A 27157-nucleotide genomic window follows, 5' to 3' on the forward strand; every position below is an offset into this window, starting at 1 on the left:
TGCTGAGTGCAAAGAGAACCACTGGACTCTCTTAAACTGAGGAACAACAAAGTCTGATTTATTGTCTTAAAAGCTCTCAGAACAGTTCTGATTAAGAGGGTAGCTTTAAATTGCATACAGAAACTTCTTTCCCCAAGTCTAATAAAATAAACAAAAACTTTAAAAAACCAAAAGCCTATATACTTAGTAAATATCAAATTAAGAGAGGCCACGACGAATTCACTGTTCTTCAAAAGCTGATGGCCAGGGAAAGAAAAAAATGTTTCCAGGGGAAAAGAAAGGAAATACAGCTGTATTTGTAAGGAGACAAAGGTCTAGAATTCTTACTATTACCATTAAATCCAGACAGAGACATTTTATTTCTTTTGAACTTCCTACCAGGAAGTAGCGGGAATGAATGACGGTTGTGGGGGCTGACTCTCAACGGAAGTGCCGTTCCAGAGCTAGATTCTGACCTGGGAACTGGACCCGAGCCCTGGAGTCTTCTATGTAATTGGTCAGGCCACGGATGGGGAGAGACAGCAATGGGAACTGAGAAGGAACAACCAGAGAGTAGAAGCACAGAGAGAAGATGGGATAATGGAATCCAGAAGAGGAAAGCAGTACCAGAAGGATGGAGCCATCAGCTCTGTCGACTGCTGCTGAGTGACTGAGGGAAATGGAGGCAAAGCAGAGTCTGTTCCTAAACAATCTAACCTGTTCCAGGGATGGTCCTGACCTATGAGAACTCCCGAAGCTACTGATTAAGGTACTCAGTAAATTCTGACATTCCTGCGATGACTCATCAGCAATACTAGCCTAAATAAACTGTGCTGCGTCTCTCTGTGGTATGTTACTCAGCCATAGAAAGAAACACTTCTTTTGTTCAGATGTGGATGATGCTGTGTATGACACATGGCAGCTCCAGAGGAAAGGAGAAAAGACACAGGAGGGAAGGGAGGGGAGGAAGAAATTCACTGGACATCATCAAGTAATTGATCCCTCTCTCTATGTCTGAATTTCTCCCCATCTCTTTGTTTCCAGACCTCTGGCCCCTTCTGAGACTTTGGGCCAACTCAGTGTGAGCACTTCTGGGACAATTACTCCCCCTGTAAATACAGTGTATGCCAGTTATAGAAACAGAACTACACATGGCCCTGGACAGAGAAGTGTGTGCCAGTGGGACTGAGCAGTCAGAACAGCAGCGAGGCCTATTAATACACAAAAGCAGAATGAAAGATCGAATCACACCAACAAAAACAAATCAAACCAAAGTCAAAACCAAAGCCCTGAGTGTGTGTTCGAGGAAAGCCCAGACCTACGAGGAATCCAGGGGAGTGGTGAGCTGAGCCCTGTCAAGGTACTTCCATCTGTCAGAATCACACATTCCAAAGTAGCCGAAATCTACTGGCTGAGTTTCCTGTTACTTCCGGCCTCCGTGAGGCAGGCTCAGGCAGCATCAGGCTCAGCCCATGTGAGATACCTTCTCCCAATCACAGACCACCCTTCCCTGGTCCCCACGGCTCAAAGGGCTGGTGCAAGGTAGAAAAGCACCTCAGGCCAGAGCAGCAGTGTGCAGAGCAGGCCGGCCCAGTGCCACCAGGAGGAGGAGAGGGAACGGTGAGTAGACCCCTTCCCGGGGCAGGGAAGATAACTGCACTCTCAGGGGTTGGGTTGCTTTCCTGTGAGGGGAGCTAGCTGAGTGCAAGGGAGAGGGGAAGATGTTAATTTCCTGATGAATATGACCTGTCATTTTCTGTAGTTTAGGATATTGTGAGTGTTCTGTTCTCTTTTACTTTAAACTGTACAGACTGCTTTTTTAACCCCTTCAGTATTGTCCTGTTCTCAGAACTGAGATAGTTCTCCTGGGGGGTGTTATTCATCCATCCTGATGTTCACCTTACAGAAAGGCCAAGAAAAATCCAAAAGCCTTGTGAAAACTTTAATCTCCTGAGTAAATCCCAGATAGACAGACACCTTCGTGGACCCTCAGTTTCCTTGTAGAGTCCGAAAAGCAAAAGAAAAATTAAGGAAACAGGTCACGACATTTCTTAAAAATCTGTCCCTTAGCCTAGCAGAGAAGAAGTGCCTTAGTCTTCTTGCCAGATGTCATCTGGTCCTGCCAACTCGTAATGGGATTTGTAAGGCAATTTACCGGTGTTTCTCCTCTGAAGCAATTCTGCTTAATAAATGTTGAAAAGATCAACAAATTAGCTTCATCTATACAATGTTATTTTCACATAACTTATTTTTACTCTTTTCCAGAGTAAAAATATCAGATCAGACCTGGTTGATCCACCAGGATTCACAAATCAAATTTTTTGTTCTAATGACATTTCTATACATAATATAGATTAACTTTCAAAGAATACTAGTATTATTTTATGTTTATGTTTATGTTTATGGGTTTAAAATCCTTAACTGATAACTGGCTTTAAAGATTTTTAAGACATTTTGAATTTTTATTAATTTTAATGTCTTTTTTAAAATTATTATTTTTTTAAAAAGTATTTTGGTCCTTTATTAAAGATTTCTTGGGAAAGAAAATAGCTTAAGGCAAAACTTTTTACTGATTAAATAATACAAGGGTTTGTGGTGAATAACTTTTTTCTTGGTGTTAAGCAACATTTTTGTCTGAATAGAATAACTAAGCATAAGAAAGAACTCAGTTTATATATATATATACACACATATTTCAATTATATATATATTTAACTTGGGTTATATAGTTTTCGAACTTTATAAAGAAATGGTTTTTCTTTTGATTAACCTTTCTCAATGAGGAGGAAATTTTCTTATTTTGCTTTCTGCTACAACAGCTTTTTTTTTTTTTTTTGCTTTTCTGCAACAATAGGCCTAAAAATCAGCAATCAGCTCATCTATTTTTTAACCACCTGGAAAGAATCATAGACTTGGAAATAACAAGAGGAACTTAGACACCATGTAGATAAGAAAAACAAATGAAATCTCAGAATTTCTTTGACCTCGCCTGCTTACATTCTTACTCAGAGCAAACACTGATCAGCTCTAGAATATGCTTGACCCCAGTGCTGGAATCTGGGCCTCATGGCCATGCAAGTTGCCTGCACCCCTGATGGATCACTGCCCCCCAACTGGGACACAGGTCAAATTCAAGAGGAGGTACCTTAATCTCACCTCCCCCAGGGAATCTCCAGAGTGTTCCTGCGCTGGGGCTGGGCATCCCACCGGCATTGCCCACACCCAAGGTTCTTACTTGGCTGCAAACACCTGAGTATTGCTTACATCTTAGTCCTTGACTTCAGGTGGGTGATCACTCTGAGGTCAGCACAGCAAACAAACATCAGGGGTCTAGAGCAGTGCTGTGAGGATGGAAATATTCCATACAACAGCCACTCACCACATATGGCTACTGAGCACCTAAAAAGTGGCTAGTGCAAATAAAGAACTGAATTTTTAATTGTACTTAATTGAATTAATTCTAATGAAAATAGCTACATGCCTTTACTAGTTACCACCTTGGTCAGAGCAGGTGTAGGGCTTTAAAGCAAGAAAGACTAATGGATGCTGTGGGCCATGGGTATCACGGCCATGGAAACAGACTCCTCCTTTCATCATGCCCAGGACTTATCATACCGTAAATCTGAGCAGACCAGCAATTGTCCTGATCTCATCTCCACAGCCATCTTTATCCTCACGTCCAAGTCAGACAACTGTCTAATCTTGTTCTGGGTTTCAGAGTCAGGGCTAAGATAACAACCTATTATTTGTTTCTTCCCCTATTTCTCCTTTTTTTTTTTTTTCCCTTTGTCAATCCAAATTTCACTAGCCTGAGCTATAAAGTGTGAGGTGTGGTTTGTGTGTACTCTGGTCCAATAAACTTGGGTGAGTAAAAGAAGTAATGAACTTGAGAAAAAATGATCTCATGCCTGGTGAGTGAGTCTCACTTCGTTTTCTTCTGCTTTGAAAATGGGTTTGTTTAGTGAGCAATGGTTTTGAGACCTATTCAATGTGTCTGGAAACATCAACACCATGGAGACGAATAATTATTAGAAGAAAACAAACTGAAGGAAGGCACAAGAAAAATAAAATTCCAGCCTTTCAAAAAATCTGCACTCCTCAGAGCAAAGGAACTCCCAGGATGTTGTGCAATTTGAGTAAATCATCATGGTGCCAGGCCACTGGGCAGCCTTCCACAGGGGCTATTCCTGGGTGTGGAAAACACTTTGAGGAGAACTAGACATTTTCGTTCAGGGGCAGTATCGTTTCTGAAGGGGATAGCTGCTACTACATCCTCTGCACTCTACCATCCCACTTTTTAAAATTCACTCCATCCCATGTGCTTCCTTATTAGCCCTCCCAAGTAACAAACAAACAAACAAACAAAAAAGAAGAAAGAAAAGGAAAGGGGAAAAAAGCCAAATATATACGAAGGAAGCGCTACTTTGGAATAACACAGGGAAGTTGCAGTAAACCCCATATTTGCAAGAGCTCATACACTCTGGGGTCTAAAAGGGAAGTGGGGAAAGGGGAGACACACCACTTTATCAGGGCCAGGCTCCATGCACAGCCCCCAGCCCGCAGATCCTGAGTTAGGAGTTTCATCTGTCGAGGCTCTTCCCTCTCCTAGGGCCCTTTTCCCTCTCAGGGTTTCTCCCTAATCACATACCTTCTCAGTAAGACAAAAACTACCAACAGTGTAATCACTGACTTCTAGGTATGTCACTCTTCAATTAATTTGAAAGCTTATAACTTTGTTTCTTTTGTGCAATTATTTGTCAAAGTGACTGTTTTTTAATGAACAGCAATCTATTCCTCTGTGGGTTCAGAACTAACTTATTAACAAACTTGGGTACAGACAAGAGGTAACCAAAAAAGAAAGAAAAAGAAAAAAGGTAACAGAGGGCCAGGATACATTGCCATGGCCGTGGCTGAGGCCAGTAGGGGAGAGAAGCTACGCGCGTGCGTACACCCACCAAACAGGACACAGTGTGGGCTCCCCTGGAGAGCTGTTTGCTTAGGGCAGAGGGAGGGAGGTGGGGAAGGCAGGCTGACTCTGGGCAAGGGTAGTTGGGGAAAGAAAAGATTTTTCAGCTGAGCTTCAGAAGATGGTAAACTGTTCAAGAAGCAGAAACGAGAGAACACTCAGAGGAGATGAGGAAGGCAGGCCATTTGGAACCTAATGGTACCTACTGAATACAAGCTAAGGAGTGTGCATTTTCTCTCTTGGGTCCTCCCACCTCTCTTCTGTGGGCCAGGAAGAGAATGAAATTATGGGGGCTGGACAAACACTGCAGATACAGCAAAGGGAAGTCATTAGTCTGCCTCCAAGAGCTGGAAAGCCAAAAATTTCTCAAATTTAAGTGCAAAAGAGTAGGATGGGAGAAATTTGGGTTTGGAGAGATTGGTCAGCAAGGGCGAATGGGCAGACAGGTGGAGCCATCTGGCAACAGGTATAAGAAGGAGCTGGTGGCCAAGCTTGTGGTTGAACAGGAGCAATCAGCAAAAACCACCTTTGAATTGAGGCTATAGGGAGCCTCTGGAAGTGTTTAAGCAGGGGCATGACCTAAACCCAGAGCTGTGTTTTAAGACAGTGCATCTCAGGATTAAGTGGCTGGCACTTAGAAGGCATTTTTATCTTTGTGGAATACCCTAAGGATTGACATGTTAGATTTCAAATAACTAAGTAAACCATTTTGGCCTAATTCATACTACAAACTAGATTTTGGCTAGACAGGTGGTAGTAGGCACCCAAGATCTAAGAAAAATTTGGGAGAGGAAAATGCTTAAAATGAGAACTTTTTTTAGACTTTGAAATATGGTTTATTACCCATTTTCATCAAATATGCGTTACTCTAATAAACGGCCTATTATAAACACAGGCGTTAAAATGACAAATTTTGATCTTTAATTTTTCTTCAGATTAGGAAATGACTGCAATTCTTCAATTTTGACATCAAAACATGTTGCCCGAGTAGGCAGAACCTCTGTGCTCTGCAGGGTCATTTGAGAGCCTCTGCTTTAGAAAGTTCAGCCTGGAAGCACTGTATGTAATGGGAACAGAGGCTGGTGAATCCATCTGAGTCACAAGTTAGGAGCTGGCAGTGGGAATTGAAAAGAAAGGGTAAAATGGTCTCAGAAAACATCAGAAAATGATTATTTTTGCTTCTATCAGAAATATAAATCAATTTAAATTAGGAATATATTATTCAGGGTTCTTCATAGAAACAGAACCAATAGAATATATAGAGAGACAAAGATTTCTTTTAAGGAATTGGTTTATGTGGTGATGGGGGCTGGCAAGTTTGAAATCTGTAGAGCAGGCCAAACAGGTTGAAAATTCAGGAAAGAAGCTGAAGTTGCAGTCTTGAGTCTGAACTCTGCAAACTGGAAACTCAGACAGGGTTTCTATGTTACAGTCTTGAGGAGGCAGAACTACTTCTTCAGAAAAGCTCAGTCTTTGCTCTTAAGCCCTTCAACTGATTGCATGAGGCCCACCCACATCATGGAGGTAATCTGCTTTATGCAAAGTCTACTAATTTAAACATCAATTACATCTAAAAAATATCTTCACAGCAATGTACAAACTGGTATTATATTTGATCAAATAACTGGGCACCATATCCTAGTCAAGTTGATGCATAAAATTAATCATTGGACGGTGTTAATTTTGATACTTTCTTATCAGGCAGCAGAGACAAAACTCAAGAAGTTATTAACTTCTTAAGGCACAACTACTCCAGGTCCCAGAGAACACCACAGTTTGTATTCTGTATGTAGAAAAGGGCCCACGTGTCCCTCCTTTTTGCTCTCCCTCCATGCCTGTCCTCTCTGGAAACGTCAACAAATTCATAATGTCTTTTTTTTTTTTTAAATAGCCATCAGTGTGGAACTTTTTCAAAGTCTTTCTTTTTTCAACCTAAATAAGTTCATTCGTTTGCCCTTGTGCACAGGCATCAAATAGCCTCCCAAGAACGCTAAAAGATTAGCAGGTCTGATCATTTCCTTCCATAGAAGTCACGTTTCCTTTCCTCTAAGTATATCAGGAACACAACCCTCTATGAGAGATTCCTCCTGCTGGTCTATTATGGAAGTAAACTTGCCCCAGGTTTCCAGGAGCCTTTCCTAGAAGTGTTCCACTGAGAGACTAGGTAATAGCAACCTACACACTTGGACCAAGGTTTTCCAACTTCACTCTTGAGCTTCTTCTAACTTCTTGGATAACCACCTTCTGAACTTAGTGATTTGCCTACCTGTTTCTTTTGTTAGTTCTAGAGCAGTTGTTTACAGCCACTCTCGGGCAAGTTCTGTGGTGAGGAAGTTTACAGCTGGTGAGGGGAGGCCCCGGGAGGTTCAGGCTCCTACTCTTGTTTCAGTCAGAATCTGCTCTGGGTTTAGACATGAGCATTGCATATTGAAACCTTATTTCTGTATTTCCTTTGAAAATGTGGCTGGTTTTTTTTTATTTCTTTTAATTGAAGTATACTTGATGTACAATATTATACAAGTTACAGGTGTACAATATAGTGATTCACAATTTTTAAAGGTTATACTCTATTTAGTCATTATAGAATGTTGACTATATCCCCTGTGCTGTACAATATATCCTGTAGCTTATTTTATACATAATAGTTGACACCTCTTAATCCCCTACCCCTATATTGCCCTGCCTACTCCCAACTGGTAACCACTAGTTTGTTCTCTGTATCTGTGAGTCTGCTTCTTTTTTGTTATATTCACTAGTCTGTTGTATTTTTTAGATTTTACATATAAGTGATATCATACAGTAGGTGTCTTTCTCTGTCTGACTTATTTCACTTAGTTTAATACCCTCCAAGTCTATCCACGTTGTTGCAAATGGAAAAATCTCATTCTTTTTTAGTATCCCATTGTGTGTGTGTGTGTTTGTTTGTGTGTGTGTAACACCACATCTTTGTGATCCATTCATCTGTTGATGGACACTTAGGTTGCTTCTCAATCTTGGCAATTGTAAATAACACTGCTATGAACATTGCGGTGCATGTATCTTTTTGAATCAGTGGGATTTTTTTTCCAGACATATTGGCAGACGTGGAATTGCTGGGTCATATGGTAGCTCTAGTTTTTATTTTTTGGGAAGCCTCCTGTTTTCCACAGTGGCTGCACCAATTTACATTCCCAGTGTGGCTCTGTTTTAGAATGAAATTAAATCTCTAGAATTAGATGCCTTTACCATTCACTATCTGCTCTGGTCTGTCTGCTTCAAGAAACTGAGGCAAAAGTAAAGAAAAGTAATATTGGTTGGGTAACTAATAGTGCTAGAACTTCACATATTTTTTCATGTCATTTTCTCATGAACCCTTTAAGTATTACCACACCCGTTCAGAGATAAAGCTTAACAAGATTAAGTAACTACCAGAGGTCACAGAACTGCTAAGTGGTGGAGCTGAGTCAAACCTGGGTCTATCCAAAGCTCATGTTCGTTCTACCTCCTGTTCTACATCCAACCTGTTCTGTAATAAAGGTCTAGACAAATCATTCACTCATATATTCTTCATTCATTTAAATACACATTTTTAAAATTTATTTCATCTGCCCTTTTACTGAGCAAAATAATTTACCGAGGGCCTGCCACGTGTAAGGCACTGTGCAACTTTGGACATAGAAAGACAAATAAAACAGGGTCCCAGAGCCTCCTCCTGCTTTGGAGACTCTTGCAGTGAAGTGCAGGGAGCCCTTTGTAGGTTGATACCAGGAGGAAAGAATGCACAAGGAGAGCAGAACAGAGTCCTCCCTGAGTAATTTCTGTGTCAGGGAGAAAGCAGCCCCAGTACAGAGGAGGAAACTCAAGGGTCATCTCTGCATCACCTGGCAGTCTGGACCAGAGGCTGCAGAACTGGCCAAAGCCAGGGGATGAGGCCCAGCAGCGGGTGTTAACCGTTGAGGAATGCTGTTGGAATGCACAGAGGGCCCTCCCGTCTGGACATGCTGCCTGGTACCTGATTCTGGCCGTACCCTGAGCACAACTGGGAAGCTTTTCCTCCTCTCCCAAAGAGATCGTCCCCCCATGAATCCTTCCATGGAAAATAAAGAGGAGCAAGGATGGGAGGTTAGCAAGGCTTTTAGGACCCTCCCCCAGAGCAGTGCCTAAGCAGGGAGCAGAGGGAGGGTGAAAGGGGCTGCTTCACATCAGCTTAGACGCCTTGGCGGTGGGACCAGTAACCGTGAAAACCTCCCTCCTAGGCCTCCGGGGTCACTAGCACATACTGCAAAGCCGCAGTCCAGGAGCCTGCCCTTCCTAAATAGCCTCCTGGTTATTATTCATAGTTTCTTATGTCTGCAAACGATCTTGGTATTTACCAATCACCTCCACATCTTTTATGTCAGCGGTCACAATAATCCCATCAAATGAGATGTGTTTTATCCATTTTATAAGTGAGGAAATAGACACTGAGTTGGTGTTGCCAGGTTTACCCAGTAAGGACCGAGCAAGACCAGGTTTGAACCTTGGCCTTCTAACCCCAAGTCCGGTGTGCTCACCGTTAGACACAGCCAGTATACCACCCTGCGAGCTGCCAGAAACCTACACTTGGCAGCCACCCCTCTTGACGTTTGTGGCTGTTTAGGGGATGCAGCACATGCTTTAGGTCTTCCAGACACCAGCCTAGTGTCAATACCAGCGGCCGCGGAGGGGCTGTGAGCGCTGGCTCTCACCCCGACCTGCACGTCTGCCCCTCTTGCTCTGAAGAACCCTGCTCCCAGGCGCGGGCGGGGGCACCGCAGGTCTGGGATACATCTAGCTGGACTTTCTGGAACAAGGTGTGGGTGCAGCACTGGGTCTGGGGGAAATGCACAAACATTAGTGTGGTTTCGAGGGGCTACAGAGGCAAGAACGTAGAAAAGTGAATGAAGAGACGCCTGGAGAGTCTGACCTTTGCAAACAGGCTCATCTCAGCGGGGAAATGTAGTATCTGCTCTCTCTGCTCCAGGCTTGGTGAGGAAGTGAGCAAGGTGTTTTGTTTTGTTTTGTTTCCTACTGAAAGTATTAACCACGTTGCAAGTCTTTACAAAGTACGATGTTAAGTAAATGATCTGGAGCTGGGCAGATCTGGGTTTGAATCTCAGCTTTTACATTATCTAGCAACGTGACCTGGGCCAAGTAATTAATCTCTTTAAGCCTCCTTTTCTTCATCTGCAAAATGGCAAGAAAACAGATTCTCCCCAGATCTTCCAGAAGGAGGGCAGCTCTGCTGACACCTAGATTTTAGCCCAGAGGGACTCATTCCACACTTCCGGCCCCCAGAATAATACAAGATAATACCTGTGTGTTGTTTGAAGTCACTAAGTTTGTGGTAATTGGTTGCAACAGCAGTAAGTAACCAATACAGATTTTGGTAAAAATACCCATCTCTCAGGTCTATTGAGCGGATGAACAGAGTGCTAACATGTGCCAAGACCATCGTAAGTCTCGCTAAATGACAACTTACATCAACACTTTGCTATTTTGTGCCATTATCTAAAAAATGATGTGCCACTGAAGGAGCAGAAGCGGGAGAAGAGGAGGGCGCGGAGTGAAACCGGAGAAACAGCTGGCAGGCAGCAACTTCAGCGCACGTGCCCATCGGCACAGGCCTGCCTTCTGTAAATCAGCCTCCGCCGGGCTGCCCCTGGCCTCTCCGACCTCATGCTTGTCAAGATTTCTTCTCTCTTCCTTTCGCCGAAGCCAAACTCCTACCTGCCTCTTTCCTTCTGTTTTTCCACCCTGGTCTGCATTTCCCCACCCTAATTCTGACTTGCAGTTCTCCCACAGAGGATTCCTATGTCCCTTTGAAAACTCTGTGCGGCAGAGTCATCTTTGGGAAAGAATGACTCTTAGGAACATAACTGGGTCACTTGGACCAAATCCCTTGTTCAGGGTCCCATCAGCTCCTTCTGGACCAATAAAGCCCTCTTTCTTTCCTACCTGCCTTCTTTTCTCTCCATAGCCCTACTTTCTTCCTTTATTCTACTGTGTACAGTCATTTTTGCTTTGAGTCCATGTTGCTATAATCATACTTCAGATTCCTTGAAAGAACAAATTGTCTTCTTTCTGTTCTTTGAGGCCCACCTAATGACCACAAATAGGCGGCTCCCTGCAAAGGGGTCCTAATTGATCCTGGGTGATAATGGGCTGAATCTGGACTCTCCAGATTTTTGCCCTTTACTCTGTACATGAACTTGTGTTGTCTGAACTTTCACCTTTCATGGTCTATTTATCTATGTCTCTAGTTTAGATGGTAACCCATCTGGTCAGGAGCGATATCTGTGCATTCCTGTAGTAAACTTTACAATGTGGCTGAGCCAGCTACGTGAGTGAGGCTCACCTTGGGGGAGGTTGTGCATTAACTCCTTCAGGGCCTCCAGCTCCACTCAGTCTAGTGTGCAACCATCTCAGGAAAGGACAAATGACATTTCTAAGCCCAAAATGACATTTCCAAGCAGAAAGAAATGAACGGCATTTCTAAGCAGAAGCTACGCATAGGGATTTTGTAACAGTGGCCCAGTTTCTTCTACTCACTCAGCAAACATTGATGGAGTCCCCACCATATGACCCGAAAACACTCATAAATTTCAGCCCCTTCAGTCCCCACCACTACCCAGGTGAAGAGGTAAAGGAAAATACTTAGAGATGTTTGAGATTACTTGGAAGGTGGGTAATAACTTACGTGAGAGTGTAATGATGAAGTTAAATTTAGCAAGGTCTGAGTCAGATAGAAGGCTTGCCTCCCACGGGTTCCCCACACAAACCGGAACTTCAGCCAAACTGGCTGATCTGCTATCTTCTGGGCTCCTTTGCTCTTCCAGGGCTCTGCTCCCTAACCGCCCCTTTCCTTTTACCTCCAAGGTCACACCCCACCTTCTTCCCACACCCACCTCTACTCGACCATACACATTCTGCCAGCCTCACCTGTTTCCTCCTCAGAACTCCCACGGTACTCAGGGTCTCACTAGATTCATTACAGTGATGTCGGAACACAGCTTCCCCACTACAGCGTAAAATCCTAGAATACAGCAGTCTTGCTAATGTATCTTTGTTATGCCTCAAAATGCAGCTTGTGTCATATTATACATTTTGATTTAGAGCATGAGTACGTGAAGTGGATAGTTAATTTAATTAATAAAACACTGAGATATGTGGATGGCTTATCTCCAGGTAATTCAAATGCAAAAGCCAAAATAATTGACCCAAACACTTACCCTTGTGTTCCTTCCAGAGAATCCCCAGGGAGGGAAAGACTCATTTTTTTTTTAAGTTCCATATTCAGCAGTAAACCTTGTAAATAATTCCTGGGAGCCAGCGTGGGCTGGGGGACAGCACTGGGGCTGTGGAGTCGTGCAGACCAAGGTCTCCAGCCCTTCCACTTCCTGGGTTGTATGACCCCAGGGGACTTAATTCACCAGTTTAAGCTTTAGTGTCCTCATCTGCAAAATGGAGCCCCCTCACCCTCTTTCTCTATCTAATTGGGTTATGAGAATTACATGTGTGTATGTAGAGCGCCTAGTGGAGTGGCACCTGGGGGGAACTAAATGTTAGCCCCTCTCTCCCACCTCCCCCTCCTCTTATGTGACAGGGTATTTTTAATTTGCCATCTCCATTGAAACATACAAAACATCCTGAAAAGAATGATTTTTAACAGCTGCCCAGAGTCCACATGGGAACCAATTGCCAACTCTGGGCGCAAGTTTACCCTTTGGGTTTCAGTCTGCCGTGAGCGAGGGCAGGAAGAGGCATCCCAGGGACCCTTGCGTGTTTCATTGCCACCGCAGGTCGGCCCTCGGCGACTTGGGGGCTGCGGTTCCTCACTCAGAAGGACACTGTCTGTATGTTCCTTACCTAAAGAACTCCGGAAAGTCACCGATCAGACGCAGGCTGGCTTTACCGTTTTTCCCCTTCTTCAAAAAATTACAGTGATTACAGAACTTAGTAACCAAACTTCCTCCATCACTAAATGGTTGCATGGCTTGGTCTGGAAGACGAGAAGGCAGTGCATGATGGCGTGACGTGGTCACTCTTTAGAACTTGCAGCAATCTTTTTCACCTGCTCCTGTCAGGTTGTAATGTTCTCAACTGTGTCCTCAGCCCCGGGGAAATCCTGAAGATGACCAAAGACGAGTCCACTGTTCGTTGCTTCCAGAGCCTGCTGATTTTTGGAAATGTGATTGTCGGTGTAAGTAATGAGTATTTTCCAGGAAATGCTGCTCTCCCCGTAATCATGATTTTAGATCAATCAAATGTGAGAGCTGAAAGGAAAATAATGATATCATTCCTGCCTCTCTACGTCTTTTCTGCCACTTAAGAAATGTGTTGGTAAAACATGCCAGCTAGACTTGAACTGTATATATAGTCATATATAACTGTGTAATATATCAAAAGGCCATGTTGAAAAAAATAGGTATTTCCCTCCCAACTTTAAAACACAAGAATCTAAAGGGAGTCGTGCCAACCATGGTCAGCATCCAAGCACTCCCACACACACACTGGTGTGTCTTTCCTATTCCACCTTGATTTGATTTGTATGGACCCTGCTGTTAAGGTTGGTGGGGAAAGAGGTTTGCATCTTGTTCTGGCCATATGCAGGCCAGGACCGGGATGTGAGAGCAGCTCAGAGGCCAGGCTGCTGGGCACGTTGTGGTGAGAGTCAAGATCACTGGCTCTGGGCCCAGCCCTGCCTCTGACTCTGTGATCCTGGACAGGTCATTGCCTTTCGGAGACAAGATCCCTCATCTATAAAATCCAGTGGGAAAGATAACAACCAAGGTTCCTTCTGGCTCTAATGTTCAGTGGCTCTCTGGCACTGATAAATATAACCAGGACCAGCTTAAATATTACAGTCCAGGAATTCGAGCGGTGGGCAGTGGAAATGGGGTGGGAGGATATCTTCATACAAGAAGTCATTGTTTGAGTGGTTCATGCCCCAAGGGTTTTATAGGTGTTCTGAAATTGTCTGGGTCTTCTCCCAAAGAGCAGTAAGATGGAGCAAAATGTGGAAGGAGGCATGCAACCAATTTGTAGGATGGAGGGGGCCGTTTGATTTCCTTAGTTGTGTAAAGCCTATGCAGGGGATGGAGTTAGTCTCTCTTGCCCTCCCCCCCATCCCTTTCCCAACTATGCTCTCCTGGCTGCTGGCCTGACAGAACCCCTCTGCCCCTAGATGTGTGGCATTGCCCTGACAGCAGAGTGCATCTTCTTTGTATCCGACCAACACAGCCTCTACCCTCTGCTTGAAGCCACTGACAATGATGACATCTATGGGGCAGCCTGGATCGGCATGTTTGTTGGCATCTGCCTCTTCTGCCTATCTGTCCTAGGCATCGTAGGCATCCTAAAGTCCAACAGAAAAGTTCTTCTGGCGGTAAGACCTTAAAACTCTCTACATTTGTGTCCTGGGCTAATTCTGATGGATTGTTGCTTCTTTCCTGAGCACAATGCTTTAGCTTTTAGTGGGGTAGGTGGGAGCAGAGGATCCCAGGTGAGGGGTGAGAAGAGGGCAAGACTCTCCCTGCCATGAAGATTGTCCATGTAGGAGCCAGGATGCCCTCCACTATTGCAAGTCCAGGAGATTCCAGTACAGAGAACCCAAAGAGAAGAGACCTGGGGGGTCACCTGTTGAGTATTTCCACATCTGCGTTTCTCCAGCGGGTGTCTGCATGCACCCAGCAGATGCAGCTGGGAGATCCACTGGCCAGAAAAGAGACATAGTGAGAACTTGATAATTAGATTTTTTTCTCTTGAGAATAAGTAGTTTAAAGTAAGCATTTTCATATGAATCAAGTGTTGCTAGATTAGCATATAAATCACAAAATATGCATGAATTTTTAAGAAAAACCATGAGCCTTTGTAGACATTTTTGAGCTCAAGGCTGATAATTTTGTAGGATGGCTTACACTTCCCATTTTACATGCTCATTCTGCTTTTTAGGGACCCTGGAAACCCTTGCTGGGCACCATTGCAGAGAACAGCCCTAGCTCCCATCTGCCTCTGGAGGATCTAATCCTGTGCACCCACAGGGAGACTCTGCCCCAAACCACACACAGCAGGTGGGGCCCTGCCTTTGCAGATAGAAGCAAATTGGCAGCCAGCAGGGCTCTCTCTGCCCCAGTGCTCAGGACAGCAGTTTCCTATTTTGCAATGAGGTCCCACCCCCACTCCCTACCCCTGAAATTACTCTCCTACCCAAATGCTGCAAGCCCCGAGTTCCACCTTCATGGAACGAGTCCAGCAGGCTCAGGTGACTGTTGGTTTGCTTTTCCTGTGAACTGACACCGCCCCGGTACCCGGGGAATGCAGAACATTGACATTCTCTGGGCCATTAGTGTGAGTTAGTTCTCGGGCAAAAGCACTCACTTTTGCAGGGTGGGGAAAGGAATTCAGGGAAAGGTAAAGAAGGAGCAGGTGTCCTTGGAGACGAGCTTCAGCTGCATCCTGGTCCCGCTTTGAGCCAGTCACGCATGCCTGGCCCAGCTGGGAGACCTGGGTAGGGGAACATCCTTTACCGTGCCGGGCAGGGAGACAGGGCAGTGCACCCTTGACAGGGCTGAAGGAAAAAAACACCTGCAGACTATGCCTCCTTAGAGCATCTCTAAGGGGGTTCTGAGCCTCTTTAAGGGGAGCCAGCAAAGCTCTCAACAAAGCAAGGCAGCAGCTAATACAGGAGGGGAAAGTTGATGAGGCCTCTGAAGGGAGGCCTGCCATTAGCTGGGAGTTAACAGTAGCCAAAGCCTTTCCCTGGGCCGAATGGTTAAGGCAGCAGGAGGTTAGGGCAGCAGCTGCTGTAGGAGCCTCCCCTGCCCAGAGACGAAGAACCGTTTTCCCAGCGCCCCTCTGCCGACAGTGCCCACAGAAGAACCCAAGGACCAAGAGCATGTGTGCAAGGCTGAGGAGGACAGCAAAGACAGAACTCCTCCAAATAGACCCCGCCCCAGATTCACAGGTTATTTCTCCTTCAGATATTTTCCAGCCATAAATAGGGGCAGTGTGGCTTGGAGGCATCACGTGTGCGTGCTCGCGCACACACACACACACACACACACACACACACACACACACACACACACACACACCCCCAACAGAAACACAAGATGCGCTCTGTTTCACCCGCCTGACCTGATGTAACTAGAGTGGGGTGAGTGGGAGAAGATGCCAGGGAAGAGAGAGCTGTGTACCTGGAGGCTGCCTGTTCCTCTCTGATGAGACTGGACATTATCAGAAGGGATGATGGATATTAAACACGATTCAGTTCATCTTATTCTGACCTCGGTAATCCTAAATTTTCAGTAAACCATAAAGAAAATGTCTCCCCATGAGAGGGGATTTATGAGGCTCTACATAGTATGTGATACACTAAGACTGTCTTGCCAGCCATTGAAAACACACACACACCCGACAGAGTCCATTCTCTTGTGTTTGATTTTCCCAGTTAAAATAGAAATGCAGGATACTGAACTGAGAAAGCTCTGTATTCACTAGTCATTTGTTCTCCGGGAAAAGAAGAGAATGGAGCTGATTAGCACCAAGTCTGGCTCCAAGCAGCTGATCAATGAAGGTTTGATGAAAGATTACGTGAATGATTGGGTAATTATATTTAGGTGAACGTGCTGCTGAAAACATAGCAATTATTTGTTTAAAAAAAAAATCTCTTTAGAAGTAGATGTAACTCTTTCATTCCTTTTGTTTCCCTTCCAGTATTTCATTCTGATGTTCATCGTGTACGGCTTTGAAGTGGCATCTTGTATCACAGCAGCAACGCAGCGAGACTTTGTGAGTACAGCCTCAAACAGCGTAGCGCAGAGACGGTCGTGTGAGTCATCACCGTTGTCACAATAATGTAATAACCGACATGTATTAAGCCCTTACCCTGTACCAGGCATTGTAATATGCCGCTTAATAATAAACATATAATTTTGCTTAATTCTCATTATGACCCTGTGAAATAGGTATTAACACTGTTGTCATTTTATAGATAAAAATTAAAATGTGACTTGAAAAGTCCAAGGTTACACAGCTGGTGAAAGAGTGGAATCCTGCGTCCAGGCAGTGTGAGTCCCAGGGCCAGGCTCTTCTCCACTCTGCCCTGCCGCTAGCCTTCCAAGAGGATGATCAATAATCCGCCACATCTAGACTTCCTCTCAACTCAGCACCCTGCTTTCTCTCCTTTTCTCCGTCCTCTAGCCTAAGCCACCCTACAGTGCCTGTCCGTCCTGGTCTCATTAGGGTTTCTTTGGAGATGGGGGTCTTCTCCCTACAGAGGACTTCAGCCTCCCAGAGCAGCTTTACACCTGCCCACAGCCCTACTCAGTGGCGCTGAATACAGGTTTATTCCAAGAGACAGTGTTTAGTGCCCCCAGCAGCCGGTCTAGCAAATCGCTTTGTCTCCTTGACGATTTGTGTGTTAACTCTTCCTCTTGTGTTGCCTCCTCCCACCATAGTTCACACGCAACCTCTTCCTGAAGCAGATGCTGGAGAGGATACCAAAACAACAGCCCTCCAAACAACGACGACCAGTGGAAAAACAATGGAGTCACCAGGACCTGGGACCGGCTCATGCTCCAGGTGATGCCTGCCGTTGTGGGGCGATGCCACTTTGTACCTAAACTAGTTACCAGAGGTGCACACATGGCTGAGAGGGAAGCCAAAGTGTGCAGACCACAGCCTCCAGGGGGCTTCCTTCAAAAAGACAGGTTCTATTCCGCTTATTTACTGGCAGGGACTGGGGGTGCACACGTGACTCAGTGGAACCCCTAGATCTGTATTTTAAGCCATGATGTTGATGAGCTTCCATTTATGAGAAATGACCTTGTCAAGAAATTTGGATTAATCAGACGCTCTACTTCTTAGAATTCAGGCATCACTTACATCAAAAAATTGTTGCTCCTCCACCCCACAGTGAACTCAAGTGGCAATAATTGTCTATTTTGCTTCTTTAGTACATTTTCATACCTGTAGCTTACCTTGTTAAGGACCATGGGCTGTGACTTGATTTGATCATCCAGTTTTCACTAATTTGTCATACCTTATTCCAAGTTTACCTCAGGTACTAACAAAAGTACAAGTCTTTCAGAATACCCACTATCACCCCTACATTGTGTAAGTATATAAATTCTTATCCCCGACATAAGCCCTCATGTGACCCAACTCTCCCACGACCCCCCACGTCCCCTCCTCACCCAACCTCCAGTGCTTCACAGGCCATCATCAGCAAACTCCCTTAGAGCCTCCACCCTTCTTTGAACTCTCTTTACCATCATCTTCTACAGTTCCCTTCATTGATTCTAATATTCCTGTTCTATCATTTTTTAGTGCATTAGGACCTCCAATGTATAGGCCACTTTTTCACTCCCTATCACTCTTCTGACTATAGGTCAAATATTTTTTCCACTCTTAGCAAAGAACTAAACTTTTCAAATGAAAATGTGAATGCTCACACAGTTGAAAAATCCACTTACCATTTTTTTAAAGCCCAGGCTGAAGTAAGTCTGGTTCAGACTTAACCATTTCCCCCAAAAATGCTCAGGTCAAATTACAGAATGAGATAATTTCCATAATCTAGTGGCAAACAGGATATACTTTTAAGGCAGTTGCTTTATCACCAAGTTTGCTGGATATATTTATTCTAACAGTTGAGAGATGCCATAGTTTTAATTTCTTCCCGTAGAAGCATTTTAGCATAATTTATAAAAAGGTAGGAAACTGATATACACTGTGTTTTATCCTTTATCCTCAGTTTTATCCGGAGTGTAAGGATATGAGCTATGTGTTAGGAGATCTTCCTTTCCTATGTCAATTCATACCTGTGTGCCATCAGGTTTTGGTTATTTTCTTCCAATTTATTTTCTCCCATTATAAAAATAAAACTTGGGGCAGGGGAGGGTATAGCTCAGTGGTAGAGCATGTGCTTAGCATGCACAAGGTCCTGGGTTCAATCCCCAGTGCCTCCATTAAAAATAAATAAATACATAAACCGAATTACCTCTCCTCTCCAAAACAAAAACAAAACAAAAAAAGTGAAAAAGGATCTTATTTTAAAAATAATAATATATAATTGCTCCAGAAAATGTTGTAAGTGTAGAAAAGTAAAACAAGAATAACTCATAATGTCTTCACCACCAAAATTTTAATTTTCTGATTCTCAATTTGCTCATATGTAATATGAGAATAATTATAAATCTCTCACATTGTTGTATCAAGAGATTAGCATTAATAATGACTGACATTTATTAAGGGTTTACAATAGGCCAGGCACTGTGCTGAACACGTTAAATGTATTAACTTATTTAATCCTCACACAACTCTATGAGGTAAATACTACATTTGTCCCAATTTTGCAGTTAAGTAAAATGAGGCTTAGAAAGTTTAACTTGTCAAAGACTCTAGAGCTCATTAATGGCTACTAAACTAATAAATGTAAAAGTATTTTGCAACTGCTAAAATGAAATACCTTAAAAATACCTTCAGTTCTCGTTTGGGGATCTTTGGTAAACCTTAAGATACGGTACACTTTCCATATCTTCTTTCTCCATAAAATTTCAGTCGCTACATTGGTGAGTCTAGCAAGGATCATGGAAGAGAATTTTCTCTCTCTCATCTGCCGACAGGACAATTGCTGTGGTGTGAATGGTCCATCAGACTGGCAGAAATACACATCTGCCTTCCGGACAGAGAATAACGATGCTGACTATCCCTGGCCTCGTCAGTGCTGTGTTATGAACAATCTTAAAGAACCTCTCAACCTGGAGGCCTGCAAACTCGGAGTACCTGGTTACTATCACAATCAGGTGAGTGCTCTCTCCTCCCAAGACCTGCCAGAAGGTTTTTCGTTCTTCATAAAGAAAATACTGGTTAACCGTAGGTATTAGTCTCTCGCTAAAGAATTCTGCACCCTTTCTCCTAAACTTCATGTTAACTGTTTCCTTCTCTGTTGGTCAATTGTAAATTCTAATCTAGGGCTGATCTGGGAAAATTTACATTTTAATGAAATTAAGAAAACATGAGAAATGCAATAGCAAGATCCAACTTTGTTTAAATGAAAATTATTTGTACCAGGTGTAGAATTGGTATTTTGAAAAATGTTTACATCAAATAAAGAATTGCTCTGCCTGTTTTTGCAGAATGTTGATTGAAAGGGATGATGCACAAAAGGAATATTTTGCCAGTTCCAAAGCAATGGCAGTTGCTGAGGGTAGATGCGGTAATTATACATCCACATTCCTTACTCAGTGGTCATGTGGAACAGTCGTAATAAAATGTTAGATTGGTGATTTGGGCAGAAGATAGTTTACATACAGGTGGGTTTTGAAAGTGTTTCCAGCCTGATAAGAATGATATGATGATGATGAAAACTAACATTTATTGAGTACTTATCTGCCCTGACACTTCTGCAAGTGCCATACAGATATTAACGCATTTAACGCTCAGAGGGTGGTGCCACTATAATCCCTATTTTACAGATGAGGAACCGAGGTACAGAGATGCTAATAAGTGCCTAGCCCAAGGCAATGCAGCTAGTATGTGGAAGAGTCAGGATTCAAATGCTAGCAGCCTGGCTCCAGACTTTAAGCCAAGAAAGAGCTTGGTAATAATCTCCCGAAGCCCTAAAGAGAATCCTCATACAGAAAAGGACGTGGGAGGGCTATACAGATTATTTCGCAGAGTCGTTCAAAGCAATCCTCATTTAGCTGTTCAGCAACACTGTTTTGGTATTGTTTTGATCAGTCATATTCAGACTGCTAGAAAAATTAAATTTATTGCTTGTAATTACAATATGCAACATAATTATAACTCTCAGGAGTAATAAAATGATTTTAATATTTCAGCCTTGGAACTAGCCCATGTAGACATATCTTGACTGGATTGTAATCTTATACAAACTGTATCATCTCTTTGAAAGGGACAAAAAAGGTTGTTTGCCATTAGATAATTGGTTTATTTCACAGCCATGCTATTTTCCCTCTCACATAGAACATTCTAGTAATGAGGGGCCTCTATGCTCCTTTTGACGACCTTTGTCATGCCCTCCCTTACAGTCCTTGGCCTCATCACCTCCTCTACCCACCAGCTACACCACAATGACAAACTCGCTGTCACTCAATTCGGCACCACGTTCCTGCATCCTGAACCTCCTCTCTCTGTCTTGGACTCCCTGTGCTCCTGCTTTCTCAGTCTCACTCATTCTTCACCCTCAACACAATCTCTTATCTACTCAGCTTTCCTAATTCTCCCTGCCCTGGTCTTGCTGGTTGCCACATGCCACCATTCTCTCCGAGTGACAGGTCCTGCAAATTCTCTTATAGCAATCCTTTTCCACAAAGCAAAGTATGCCACCCCAGTACCTCATATACTTTACTTCTAGGATTGCAGTAAGATATTGAAATATATTATAATTATTTGTTTGCAAGTCTGTTTTTTTATGAGCTTCCTTGAGGGCCATGCATCATTCAATTCTGGATCTTCAGTTCGTAGCACAATGCCTGGCATAAAGCAGGCATCGATGTGTTTGGTGGTTGGGCAGATGAAGAGGTGAATGACTCTTTTTCACACCCATATCATAGCTTTGGATGATCTACAATGCACAAAGGAAGGCTAACAAAATTAGAAAAGTCGTCATAAGTGCAGTAATAAGAGAAATCTACCAGAATGTCACGTAGTGTGTCAGATGCAAATATATACATTTGTACGTCATGGTTCATCTGCCCCCAACATGCTGTGTGCAAATTCTGATCACTACAGCTCAAGAGCATTTTGATGGGACTAAGGCAGGTCAAGGGAAGCCCCACTACAATGACAGAAAGGCATCATGAAAGGCACAAAATGAGAAGAGGTGAAAAAATAGGGGCTTTTGTCTGTGAGCTCCAGGAGGGCAGGACCCACTCTTGCCTTATCACAGCGGAGTGCCTGGCCCAGTGCCGGGCACCTGGCGTGAGTGGGCTTTTATACATATTACTGGACAAAAAACCAGCTCCCAGGATTGTCAGGAGGATCAAGTGAGAAATGGATGTGGGAGGGTTTGTGAACCATCCAGTGCCACCAATAATATTGTTGTAATGATTACTTTCCATCACGGCCCATTCATCCTAATTAGGTGCCTACTTTGTGCCAGGCTCTTGTTCTAGGTTCTAGAGAGTCAAAAACAGGCAAGATAAAATCCCTGCCCTCGTAGAGCTTGTGCTGTATAATATGGGAGGCAGACACAATTGAGTTACTAAACAAATACACAACAAATTCCAGGTCATGATAAATGCCATGAGCAGAAATAAATCAAGAGGAATACATAGAAAATGATGAGGGAAAGGTATTTTTCTCTATGGCTGTCAGGAAAGAAAGGCTTTATTGAGAGGATATTTGCACAGAGTTCTGAATTAAGTGAGAAAAGGAGACCCTCACTTACAGAAGATTAAAGAAAAGAGTTCTGAACAAAGGAAGCAGCAAGTGCAAAGGGCTCTGAGGTGGGGGCCCTTTGCTTTTTGGTCATCAGTATGGCCAGGCAGGAACATGTGAAGGAAGAGTGGAAAGCAAGCATGAATTTAGATTTAATAAGTCTGAAGCTTATTAAATTGGTGGGGAGGGGGTTCTCCTTAGGAAAAACAATCTAACACATGCCTACAAAATTAGGTACAGAGCTTTGGAATGGTCTTGCAAACAAACAGCCCTGAGCCTAAGCTCATTAGCTTTATAGTGAAACAGCCTCTGGTAGTGGCGGCTGGGGTCACAGAGAGAGGCAGGCCCACATCCTACAGCGGCTGATGGGCCACTGTGAGGACGTACAATTTCATGTTAAGGGTGGTGGGAAGCCCATGGAGGGTTTTGAGCAGGAAGGTGATGTGATGTGACCTATGTTTTACGAGGCCCCTCTGGCCCTGTGTGAAGACTAGTCAGGTACCAAGAGTGGACTCAGGCCTCAGGGAAACCAGTTAGGAGGCGACTGTAGTCACCCTGGTTCAGGCCATGGCAGACCAAGGTGGCAGCAGGAAGTAACACGTGTTTGGATTTGAGATATGTTTAAAAAGTAGCCTCAGAAGGATTGACTTAAGAGGAAAACTGTCAAGGATAATTGTAAGATTTTTTTCATTACAGCATCTAGGCAAGTGGAGGGGCCTGTCAGGGAGACGGGGAAGAGTAAGCGGGGCAGAAGTCAGGGCACACACAGCAGAGGCAGGGCGAGGAAGGGGGTTCACAAGTGGCTGGGACAGGGTTAGAGAGGATGGAACTTCAAGCGGCCCCCTGCAGACCCTGGGCAGGGCCTAAACTTTAAGGTCAGCCTTTCCAGCACATTTTCCTCTGGACCTGAGTGGTTCATGAAACCAGCCTGGCCGTTGCCTTTCCGAGGCATTCCTGTGATTCCCAGGGCTTTAGTAGAAGTCACTCAGATGGCAGGTCTAGCCCTATGTGTGTGTCACCCCAGCACTTTGCACAGAGACTGGAACAGAATTTGCCACATATAAAATGTGACCAGATTGTGGCATGTGTGAATGGATGGCTCGATGAATAAAAAATGAGTTACTCTTTTGCACACACACAGTGGCTTTTCTAGGATCCTATGATGCTTTGTTGAAATATGATGTCAAAGGGGAATTTAGAAAGCATGGTATTGGGGTTCCTTTAATGATTACAAAATAAATTTTCATTCATTGGAAGCACTTTTATTAAAAAACAAATCAAAAAGTAACTCTGCCCTGCAAACAAATCACCAATAAAATCCTTTGGGAGAAGAAAAAAAAACCCTCAAATTTTATTGCAAATACTTTACATTTACTATATGAGAAAAATGTTATGCTGAAATAGTAGCACCTTGGTTAGAGTGAATGCTAAAGATACAAATAAATGTGATACAGAATAGTTGTTCGGCAGGATTACTCCTGTTTCTTCAGTAGAGGACTGTTAACACCTGGCTGATCACAGGGCTGTAGAAATAGCTGGTTATGTTACACTGCACTTTGGAGTGGCATTGATTCAAATAACAATCAGCTTTCCCACCCATCTCTTACATCTTTTTTCTGGTCCCTCCCACACGGATGTGGAATTGCCCCTTTCTCCAGGGCTGCTATGAACTGATCTCTGGACCAATGAACCGACACGCCTGGGGGGTTGCATGGTTTGGATTTGCCATTCTCTGCTGGACTGTGAGTATTTCCCATCACATGTTTTATTTCAGAGAGGATGGTGGTAGGAGAGAGCTTGAGATTGCCCTTGGTTAACCCAACCTCATTAGACTGTCTAGAAACAAAACCTCAGACCTGCAGGCTAGTCAGGAAGCTGCCGGCACCAGGGCACAGACAGTGGATTCCCTCTGGAAGTGGGGCGGTATCTTCCCCTACCAACCAGATCCTTCTCTGCTGACGGGGGTGCACGTGCGTGCTCCTCCATCCTCCGGATCTCGTTTATTCATTACAAGTAGATATCAGGGACTGTCATCTATCTTTATGGTTCCTGTCCAACTCTCACCTGCCTCCCTCCTCCCAAAGAGCTGCCTCCATCAGTCTCACCCTGCCCTGTCGCCCGCTTTATCTGATGCACTTGCAGCAAGAGGGTAGAATGGTGATTCTTAACCCTAAATGCACATTACAACCTCATGGGGGAGCTTGTGGGGAGTGGGGAGCATACCTGAACCACACCCTCCCAGACTCAGATTTCAGCTGATCTAGGGGCAGGACCCAGGCCTTTTTTTTTTCCTTTTTAAAGAAATTTTCCAGATGATTCTCATTTGCTGTCAGGATTAAGAGCCATTGCATTCAGGAAACAGTCCCCCAATTTTAGTTTCAGAACCCCTTTACTCTCTCAAAAATTTTTGAGGATTCCAAAAAGCTTTTGTCTCTGGAAGCTATATCTATTGACATTTACTTTATTGGAAACTAACACAGAATTTTTAAAAATACTTGTTAATTCATTTAAAATAATAACAAACCAATTACGTGTTACTAATAACAATGTATTTCTGTGGGGAAAAGTGACTATTTTTCCAAACAAAAAAATAGTGAGAAAAGTGGCTTTTTTTTTTTTTTTTTACATTTTTGGAATTCCCTTCAATGTCTGGCTTTAACAGAAGGCAGCTGGGTTCCCATACTTCATCTTTATTTAATCTGTTGTAATACGTTGCTTAGGTTGAAGGATTTGAAGAAAATCCACCCTCTACATGGCTATGTCATTGAAAAAAAAACAGGAATGTTTTGGTAGCCTTATCAAAAACTAATTGGAGGAGGGAGGGTATAGCTCAGTGGCAGAGTGCATACCTAGCATGCACAACGTCCTGGGTTCCATTCCCAGTGCCTCTGTTTAAAAAACTAAAAATAAAAACAAATAAATAAACTTAAAATTACCCTCCCCATTAATAATAATAATAATAAGTAATTGTGAATATTCTTCTTTGGTACCACATAAAACTTGACAAGTAGTTTTTTAAAAATGAGTTGCAATAAGGAGTGTGAAATGTCGAAGAACTTTTCGGACTCTATTACATTAAAATGCACTACATTGGCTTGTCTTGCCATTTGCATAAATCTTTCACCCATCCATGATTTTAGAATATCTAGAACATCTAGACCAATGAACACCGGTCATTTAGGAGAATACTGATTCACTGTGTGTCAGGATGGACTCAGTGTCACCTCTGCCCCTGTGACGATGCTTAAGGCGTGATTACTCTCAAAAATCCAGTGTCACCTAACCTGAATGAACCTAACGTCATTTCTTTCCCCAAGTATGAGATGTTTCTAAAACAAGTCCTTATTTACTTTTCTTTGTTTTTCTTTTCCTTTGTATTCTAGTTTTGGGTTCTCCTGGGTACCATGTTCTACTGGAGCAGAATTGAATACTAAGAATAAAGTGTAACCACCGTATGTACCTCCCCCTGGTGATTCTGGATTTGGTGCTGGAGCCGCTCTCTGCTAATATTCCACCTGTGTGCTCCCCAGGAACACATGCGTTCTTCCTCACATTGCCAAGTCAGCTGGTATGGAGTTCCTCTAGGCCCTTACGCTCCTGAAATTCTCACCCCTGCTGTTTTTAGGAAAGAGAGAATTTAGGATAATAGATAATAACTATTCCTGTCCCTGTTTATTTTTAATTTGGGGAATAAAGACCTTCACAGGAAACTGTGTTATCCCAGCAAGCAAGTTTGTACCGAGACAGCAAATCTGCCTGTGTTTCTCACTGCTTTCTAAAAGAAACCATCAAAGGCTCTCATTCATCTCAGGTGAGAGAACTAAGGAAAAGATTGCTGAAATGTAACTTTGCCTTTGTCCTATAGTGGCTCCCATCTACATAGACTCAAGTGATTCTTTTAATGCCACCTTGGGATCCTTTTATTCTCCAGGAGAATGCCCAATCTTGAGCTGACAATGGTTGAATTTCCTCTTAGATATTGCAGAGTGATATGTGTTTAGTAACCTCAATTCCTCTTTACAATTAATTAGTAACCTCTACTGATTAAAAGTACGTGACCAGTTTGAATGGCCATCATTAAAAAGTCCACAAGCGATAAACACTGGAGAAAAGGGAGCCCCCCTACACCGCTTGTGGGAATGTAAATTGGTACAATCACTGTGGAAAACAGTATGGCGGTTCCTTTAAAAACTAAACATAGAGTTACCATATAATCCAGCACCCTAATCCCAGGCATATATCTGGAGAAAACTCCAGTTTGGAAAATATATATACCCCAATGTTCATAGCAGCCCTATTTACAATAGCCAAGACATGGAAGCAACCTAAACCTAATTGTCCATTGACAGATGATTGGATAAAAATGTTGTGGTACACACACACACACATACACACACACATACACACACAATGGAATATTACTGAACCATAAAAAATGAAATCATGCCATTTGCAGCAACATGGATGACCTAGAGATTATCATACTAAGTGAAACAAGTCAGACAGAGACAGGCAAATATCACATGATATCACTTATATGTGGAATCTAAAAAGAATGAGACAAATGAAGTTATTTACAAAACAGAAACAGATTCACAGACATAGAAAACAAAATTATGGTTACCAAAGGGGAAAGAGGGGAGGAATAAATTAGGAGTTTGGGATTAGCAGATACAAATTACTATATATAAAATAGATAAACAAGGTCCTACTGTATAGCACAGGGAACTATATTCAACAGCTTGTCATAACCTATAATGAAAAAGAATATGAAAGAGAATATATTTGTATAACTGAATCGCCATGCTG

The 27157-nt window shown here is 43.3% G+C and overlaps 1 protein-coding gene across 1 annotated transcript; it reads left to right on the forward strand.

The window, feature by feature from the left end:
- The first annotated feature begins 1406 nt into the window (after window positions 1-1406).
- On the forward strand, window positions 1407-26058 carry UPK1B (uroplakin 1B). The gene is given in 9 exon segments (XM_006190467.3): window positions 1407-1599; window positions 13058-13145; window positions 14130-14330; window positions 16661-16735; window positions 17404-17442; window positions 17444-17527; window positions 19570-19749; window positions 24007-24090; window positions 25732-26058. Coding segments are annotated over 8 exon segments (783 nt in total). The 5' UTR covers window positions 1407-1599; window positions 13058-13076; the 3' UTR covers window positions 25783-26058.
- Window positions 26059-27157: the final 1099 nt, after the last annotated feature.

The sequence above is a fragment of the Camelus ferus genome, chromosome 1 (assembly GCF_009834535.1).
Source record: "Camelus ferus isolate YT-003-E chromosome 1, BCGSAC_Cfer_1.0, whole genome shotgun sequence".
NCBI classification, from domain to species: domain Eukaryota; kingdom Metazoa; phylum Chordata; class Mammalia; order Artiodactyla; family Camelidae; genus Camelus; species Camelus ferus.